Source organism: Trachemys scripta, chromosome 3, assembly GCF_013100865.1.
Source record: "Trachemys scripta elegans isolate TJP31775 chromosome 3, CAS_Tse_1.0, whole genome shotgun sequence".
Classification (NCBI taxonomy): Eukaryota; Metazoa; Chordata; order Testudines; family Emydidae; genus Trachemys; species Trachemys scripta.
Genome location: NC_048300.1, coordinates 199,584,133 through 199,592,881, shown reverse-complemented (window position 1 = coordinate 199,592,881; position 8,749 = coordinate 199,584,133). Strand labels below are relative to the sequence as shown.

At 48.1% G+C, this 8,749-nt stretch overlaps 1 protein-coding gene across 1 annotated transcript in view; it reads left to right on the top strand.

Annotated features, from left to right (window-relative positions):
* Positions 1-8,115: 8,115 nt before the first annotated feature.
* RAB10 (RAB10, member RAS oncogene family) overlaps positions 8,116-8,749 on the top strand; it is a 59,458-nt gene continuing 58,824 nt past the window's right edge. The window contains exon 1 of the mRNA XM_034766828.1: positions 8,116-8,639. Coding sequence (XP_034622719.1) covers positions 8,513-8,639 — 127 coding nt within the window. The 5' untranslated portion in view covers positions 8,116-8,512. The remainder of the gene's footprint in view (positions 8,640-8,749) is intronic.

The following is an 8,749-nucleotide window of genomic DNA, read 5'->3' as shown; positions in this document are numbered from 1 at the left end:
ATATATCTAGTCATCAAGATACATGGGAACATGAAGTCCCTGAAGTCTCCAATCCATGGGAAGAATCTGTGTTATTCTTCCAGGCTGCTCTTGTTATCCAACCTAGAGATTTCTGAGTTGGCAGACGTGGAGCACAGAAAACTCCTAAAACATGTTCCAACAAGATGCTTGTCACCAGGGAGAGCTTTGCTGAACCATCTGCCTCAGGAACTTCCTCTTCAGAAATCATAGTTAGATGACTGTGCAGAAATATGGGCCTAGGAAACTGAGGCCCTTTGTCAAACTCCAGTTGGACACCATGTGACCTTTGGTGGGCCCTTCCTGCCTCTATTTGACTGACAAATCTTCTTTTACTTCAATTTAAACTATTTAATCAGCACTTAGCACCTATCACATAAGAACATTACTATGGTATCTACATAGCAAACTAAATTAGATAGTATCTCTCTATTTCCAAGGAATACAGGCTTTATTGTGTTTTTTGCAAATACAGGGTCAACATTCAAATACATCAAATGGCCCTTTATTCCCTGTGACTTTCCATCATTCCTATCTGAAGCTGATGGCAAACCGTGGTAAGGCTGCTGCAGGAAGTGTTTTCCAAATAAAAAGAATAAGGCGAAAATCATATTGGACTTTGCAATGGGCGTTCTTGCATCATCCAAGTGCTGGCTTATTTTGTTATTGATAAAATGTCCCTCTAGTAAAACGCTGGTAGCATCTGGCAACTTTTAGGGTTGCCATTTAACCAGAATAAAGGTCCTGGGATGGTTGGACAGGATGGTGAAGCAATGCCAAAACATACACAAATATTTATGAAGACGGAAAGCCAGTGCAGGCCACCATTCTTTTGTTTTTAAATTGGTCTCCATCCTGTCTTTCATTACTTCCTTCAGTCTCTACCTGCCTCAGAAATTAAAACAACCTTGCATTTATAGAGCATCTTCCATTCAAACGGATCTCAAAACACATTATTAAATCTTGGGAATAACTTGATTTTTAAGTTCCAAGCAGAAAAAACTGGAGTACTGCATCTGAGTCTTTAGCCATACCTACGGATTAATTTGTATTCTGTAAACTGGTGTGCAGGTTGCTATGGAGCTGTTGTCCTGGTAGGACAGGTGCAGAAAGACAAGGGTGCTCTAAGAATATTGCAGCATGCAGTGCTTACATGTCCCCCTTGCTGGGCCAGTTAAGTGGAAATGTAATGAGGATGCATATGCAGTGGCATTAATTTCCTTTTCTCTGCTACTCAGACAACATGCAGAGTGTTTTGTTGATTTCTCATTAACCGGGGATGGACTTGTACATTGCAGTTGGAAAGTTCCAAAAGCTTCTGGAGCATGTGGGAGCAGGGAGCTGCAGGTGATGTTAGGAGGAATTGGACAGAAGGTTCTAGAAGTGTCAAAGTGTCTAGAAGTCAAAGTGACAGCTGGGGATGAGAGTTGAGTGACAGTGTGAAATTCCCGCCCCCACCCCCACCGCTAGGCTCTCTGTATTAGGCACATAGGTACGGTGGGCAGTGGAGATTTGGCCATCGGGTGTGCCATTAGGAATTGGGCATTTGGGTGAAGCAGTTTGAATTGAGCTCCTTGGTAAGGCAATGGGGATGGAGCACACAGGTGATGAAGTGGGCATAACAAACGTGACAACTGATCTGACTCCAAATACATGAAAAGGGTCCAGGTTCCAAAAGGTTATAATTCTGTCATGGGACAGGAATCTGTATGTACTGACTCCAGTAGCTACGGTTATACTTTCCCTTAAAAAAATACCAAATGCAAATGAAACATAACATCAGCTGAGAGCAACCACAAATCAATATAGCAAATTAATAAAACACATAGAGACATTCAGTACGGAGGTCTGAGTAGCTACCTGAACCATCTTGTCAGATGAGAAAATTACTCTGTTTCTTACTGGACATCTGTCAATATCTACTATCACTGAACTAACTCCAGGGTTTTCTGATCACACATCCACTTCCTGATTACAAAGCAGTTCCTTCTGCAGTGGCCTGTTCGCTTCATGAGGTGGACCTGCAGCCTATGTTTGCTGGTCCTGGTGTTTTTTCATTGCAGAGACTGGGTAGGCAAATGTTGCTTCTGTTAGCACAGGAACACTGTCAGAAGCATTTTAGAAACAGCTAGTGATGTTCTTGGTTTTGATCAGATGTCTGTTTCTCCTGTAGGACTGGCCCACTCGTGGATAGTTATAACTTATAACCTTGGGGCAGATGGCATCTTCTGTTTGAAATCTAACATTCTCTCCCACTTGCAATGGGGTGTTTGGCATTCTCTTCATAGCATTTCTTCCATTCCAGTATCCTGGCAGATAAATCTTTAACTACTTTAAGGTTAACGGTCTTTGGCTTAAGAAGCTTGTTGGATGTTGGCACCAAGGTTTTAATCTTCTGCCCATAAATCTCTGAACAGCTGATCCTAATAAAGCATTGTGAGGACTATTGTGATGTACTAACAATGCGACACATGGATCCCTGGCATCTACCATTTTTTTCTATTAAGTTCTTTGTTATTTGTGCTGACTTTTCTGCTAACCCCTTTGACTGTGCATAAGGACTTGGCATGTGGTGCTTGAGCTGATATATCACAGAGAACTGCTAAAACAAACTGTATGTGAGGCTGCTAATTCTCACAATATTTGGTGTTTAGCTTAAAGCTCCCAGAAACAAGTGATTTTGTGAAAATCTCAGCTTTTTAAAGTAAGTTTCTAGTCCTTTTGGTTGTGGAGAAAAGCTTGAAAATGTGACCTAGAGTGCACCCTCAAAGCTCAGCAATCAGAATGCAAATAAAATAACCAAACATGCTTAGTCTACTACGGACTGTTGTGCCAGCCAGAGTAACCACACTTGATGGCGTTGCACCAGGCACTGTGTAGTAAGTTCCGAAATCTGGCTCAGTCCTGTGAATCCACAAATCTCTGGGGTGGCCTCGTGGCAGTGCCAAGTCGAGTCAGGGTGTGCACCCCTTTGAATGTCAATGGAAAGCTTGAGAGCATGGTGTGCTGGGGTGTTTTTGTCCATTCTGGCAACATGGCTGAAGAGCATGCAACACTGCTTTTGAATATAATGAGCGACTGAAGGAAGGCCAGAAATTTGCAAGTTTGTGACATTTCGCACAAAGTCAAACCACTTTATGCTCAGGATTTGGTCCTGACAACACATATGGAATGCCTCTAACCACTCCAAGTCTGCCTGTAAGAGGGTCCAGGTTTCTGACCCGTATAGCAATACATGTAGTACATAAGTTTGATAAATTCTGAACTTTGTCTTAGTGCAAAGACACTTTTGCATCCATAAGCAAGACATGCACTTCATTCAGGAGGTGGCCAGATGTGTTCATCAAAGAATGTCCAATTTGCCACAATTGTTCCAACTCTCCTTGCAGCCTAGGTAGATGAACTCATCAGGGCTCTCCACGGTACATCTGCACCAGGTGCTCTGGTCACCCAGCTCTGAGGTTCTGGGCCTTGGTCTTCTGGCAGGAGATGTTCAACTCCATAGCATGGGCAGCATCTGGGAGACTTTGGATTGCGGGACTGAAATTCTCTGACTTCTCCACAAGAAGGCAGCATCATTGGTGTGATCTTGGTTGTAGCCAATTCTTGACCAACCTTGATTCCGACACGTGGAACAAGAAGTCCTAATATTCAGTGAACAGCTCAACAGAATAATGTGGAGGTGCAAGAATGCATCCCTGCCACACACCTCACATTGTGTAGAAATGTGGTGAAAGCCATGAACCAATATGCACTGTTGCACCTATACTCATGCATCAGACGCAGCAGAAATCTGGAACACCAACTCCTTTCAGTGCGAGCCAAAGTGCTGACCTGTTGACTGAATCAAAAGCCGCACTGATGTTGATACGTGCCACATGAACTGGGCAGTTAAATTCTTGGTGCAGCTCAGCCAGAAGACAGAGGGTGTGGACAGTGTCCACTGTTTACTGTTCTATAGTGAATCATGATTGCTGTAGACAATGATGTCTGTTAAAGAGCTACTGCATCCTACCAAGCAGAATGTGACCAAAGACCTTTTCAGGGATCAACAATGAGACTCACCTGTGGTTGGCACACTCACTGTGAGATCCTCTGCCACTGTGCAGGGACATTATGATGCCATCTTTCCATTCTGCTGGCACTTTGATGCCCACACTTTTAAGAACAGTTGATGCAGGCTGATGCTCACTGGTTCCACAGCACCTTTGAGCAGCTCAGGTGGAATACCATCAGGTCCAGTAGCACATCCATTACATTACTTTTAGATGGTCTTTCGTACTTCTTGTGACGAACTGGGACTGTTCTTACTGTGGTCTTTGAATGCTGACAGGGGAGTGTGGCTATGATAGTCTGCATCGGGGGATGGGAGACTGACCAATGGAGAATACCTGAGCATGTAACATGAGAACCCAGGAAGGGGTTAGAGGCCAGGTGACACCTTTGCCCGGGAATCTAAACAAAGGCTGTGGGAGGGGTCGCTGAAGAGAGAGTTCAGAGCTGGCTGGTGACATGGCTGGGAGGCAGACGGGGCTCTGACCTCGCAAGGGGGCTGGGGCGCCCTGGGACCCCAAGATGGACCTAACTGAGGGAAAAAGAAGAACAGGAGTACTTGTGGCACCTTAGAGACTAACAAATTTATTAGAGCATAAGCTTTCATGGACTACAGCCCACTTCTTCGGATGCATATAGAACTGAGGGAGGTCCTGTTGTCTGTGCCTGCAAGACCTGTCTTAGACTGTATTCCTGTCGTCTAAATAAACCTTCTGCTTTACTGGCTGGCTGAGAGTCATGGTGAATCGCAGGAAGCCGGGGGTGCAGGGCCCTGAGTCCCCCATACTCCGTGACACTTCCTCAAGTGACAAAGGATCAGTGTTCATCCCTGGATCTGCAGCTATGTGGTTGGCCAGGTCACATAGCTGTAGACCAGGGATAGGCAACCTATGGCACATGTGCCGAAGGCAGCACGCGAGCTTTCAGTGGCACTCACACTGCCCAGGTCCTGCCCACCGCTCTGGGGGGCTCTACATTTTAATTTAATTTTAAATGAAACTTCTTAAATATTTTGAAACCTTATTTATTTTACATACAACAATAGTTTAGTTATATATTATAGGCTTATATAAAGAGACCTTCTAAAAAGGTTAAAATGTATTACTGGCACGCAAAACCTTAAATTAGAGTGAATAAATGAAGACTCGGCACACTACTTCTGAAAGATTGCTGACCCCTGCTCTAGACAGTTGTCAGCAGGTCTGTTGTTCAGCATGCTATCTGTAATCAGATGGCTCACCCTGGAGGTCCTGGAGAGATGGAAAACCCATTTTAAAAGAATAGAATCATAGAATATCAGGGTTGGAAGGGACTTCAGGAGGTCATCTGGTCCAACCCCCTGCTCAAAGCAGGACCAATCCCCAACTAAATTACCCCAGCCAGGGCTTTGTCAAGCCTGACCATAAAAACCTCTAAGGAAAGAGATTCCATCACCTCCCTAGGTAACCCATTCCAGTGCTTCACCACTCTCCTAGTGAAAAAGTTTTTCCTAATATCCAACCTAAACCTCCCCCACTGCAACTTGAGACCATTACTCCTTGTTTTCTCATCTTATGTTCTTGGACATCTCCCAAAAGGAACCCCAAATTTATTATTTTTCAAATATCACAATTTTAAGCCAATCTGATGATTCCAGCCATGGATGATCAGGTTCTGTTTTCTGTATTTATTGTAGATTTCACACTTCAATGGCTAGAATAAGACATCTTGAACTCTGTTTATACTTTGCAGAACCCAGATGAGCACTGTGGATTCTTAGCAATTCTGCCCTTGTAATAGGTATTATTATGAGACAAAGTCCTTTGTACATAATCTCATCGTATGCAGCAGTTTATAACCATAGTCATAGAATGTTTTTATGCTGGAGGAATGTGGGCTTTTTTGGTTGGCCATTCATCAAGCTGTTGTGAGGCTGTGTCATCTGTGTTTCTTCTCAGAGCTTGTCAAATTTCGTTTCAGAAATCGGCAGTGCCTGAGTCAGATTTCCTTCAAACTCCTATTCCTGCAATGTTGATTTTCACTATTTATAGAAACTCTTAAAAATATGTCTGTTGTAATAAGAAGCTCCCTCTCTGAACTATGTTTCTCATTTAAAAAATACAGCAGAACTTCAGAATTACGAACACTTCAGGAATGGAGGCTGTTCGTAACTGAAATTTTAGAATTCTGAACAAAACATGATGGTTGTTCTTTCAAAAGTTTACAACTGAACACTGACTTAATACAGCTTTCAAACTTTACTATGCAGAAGAAAAATGCTGTTTTTAACTATCTTAATTTATATGAAACATGCTCAGAAACAGTTTCCTTGCCTTGTTAATTTTTTTAAAACTTTCTCTTTTGTTTTAGTAGTTTACATTTAACACAGTATTGTACTGTATTTGCCTTTTTTTTTTTTATCTCTGCTGCTACCTGATTGCATACTTCTGGTTCCAAATAAGATGTGTGGTTGACCAGTCAGTTTGTAATTTTGGTGTTCAAAGCTCTGAGGTGCTACTGTACTTGTGCAATTTCACTATCAGTCCTTGAAGTCTATGGGGTGCTTTACACAATGGTTTTCTGGAAAAAAGACCTACATTTTTAACAGTGAGGGCAATTAACCACTGGAACAATTTACCAGGGGTTGTGATGGATTCTCCATCACTGACAATTTTAAATAAAGGTTGGATGTTTTTCAAAAAGATCTGGCCTAGGAACTATTTTGGATAAGTTCTATTGAGCCAATCACAATTGGCTCTTCTATGAAACTAAGAACAGAGGCTTCCACTCTGTTTCTACCATGACTGATGTCTGCTTGTAAATTTATTTATGAAACTGTTCACCATCAGAAACAATCGCCAGCATTTCTCTTTCAATCTGAGCCCAGTTCGGTAGTTTTCACCGGTGCTTTGGAAGCACAGGCCACCGGGCAATCATTTTGCAGACGGGCAGCTCCCCTAACCTATATGACCTTGCACTGATGAGTCTTGATTAGGCTCTCGGTTAATCTCAAAATGTTCCAGTTCTGGGACTGTGATGGTAACTTCATTTCAAATTCTTAACAAGCTTTTCTCCTGCCAATCACCCCAGTTCCTGCCACGTGCCGCACGGCGAAGGGTTTCTCGCCGTTCTCGGCAACGCCATTTGCTTTGCAGACTCATTCCCCCTCATGCGTCTGACGAAGCGGGTATTCACCCACGAAAGCGTATGCTCCGATACGTCTGTTAGTCTATAAGGTGCCACAGGACCCTCTGTTGCTTTTTACAGGCCCCCTTCTAGATGGCGGGAGGCAGGTGCTGTAATTCTGCCCCATGGCTGCCCCAGGACACAGGCCATGGGGCCCAGAGCAGGCGTAGGGATCGGGGGGAGACTTTATTGCCCTGCCACACTGCCAGGGCAGGGATCAGTTCAAAGTCCCCCGCCCCCGCCCCGTGCCACGGGTCACACACCCGGCTTCGTCCCGTCCCCTGGCGGGGCCCATGCCAGGCCCCGCCGCCCAGGCCAGGGCGGGCTCGGGGACGGAGACAGCGCCCAGCAGGGCGGGGCGGTGCCCGAGGGCCGCAGCGAGGCCCGCGCCTCTCTCCCTCAAACGCGGCCCCTCAGGCTGAGGGGAGACGACGGACGCTCGTAGGTCCCCCTGCGCCTGCGCCTCGCTGACATCATCCTTCCCCCGGGCTCGCGCAACCCGCCTCTACGACGGATTACCGATGCGTGCCAATCAGCGCTGACTTCTTTGGCTGTGAACGCCAATCAGAGGCCGGGGGCGGGACTTCCTCGCGCCACGCCCGCTGTGCGGCGGCGGAGGAGGGGCCTGGTGAGGGGAGAAGGGGTAGGGCGGCCTCGCCCAAGGCTCCGCCCCGTCCCTCCGCGAACGCGCGCGGCCCCGCTTCCCACGCCGACAAAGAGAGTGCTTGCGTCACCTCGTCCTATGTGTCCGGCGGCGGCGCGCGCCGCTTTCTTCCCCGGCTCTGGCGAGCACGAGCCTAGGGCCCCGCCCCTTCGCGGCCTTGCCTGTGCGTCGGCCCCGCAGACGTCAGCGGCGCGCACGTCGCCGTGCCCCTCGCCTCGCGGCCTGTGCGTTTAACGAGCGGCGCGCGCAGCCGGAGGAGACTGAGGGGAGCCGCCGCCGCCTTCCTGGGAGTGGGAGTCAAGGGGCGCCGCAGCCGGGCGCGGAGGGAATGAGGCCAGGGGCTGTCGCCGGAGCCGCGTCCCCGTGAGCAGCGCGGGCCCCTTCGCCGCCCGAGAGCCAGAGGCGCGCCCGGCCCCCGCCGCGCAGGGCAGGGGCAGCCCCGCCAGGGAAGCCATTTTGTGCCGCCCCGGCCGCCCCCTCCCCCACCCGCCGCCGGGCCGCCGCCCTGCCGGGTAGCCCCGGCTCCCTGCTGCACAGGCCCGCGGGGCCCCTGAGCGAGAGCGGCCCGGGCAGGGACGGGGGAGCCCGCAGCGGGCGGCGGCCGCGCTCCCCATGGCGAAGAAAACGTACGACCTGCTCTTCAAGCTGCTGCTGATCGGGGACTCCGGGGTCGGCAAGACCTGCGTGCTCTTCCGCTTCTCCGACGATGCCTTCAACACCACCTTCATCTCCACCATCGGTGAGTGACCGCCCCCCCCGGTGATATCCGGGGACCCCCCTCGTCCCCACCATCCGTGAGGGACCGCCCCCTCCGCCCCCACCCTGGGTGATATCCGGGGGCCCCCCCCC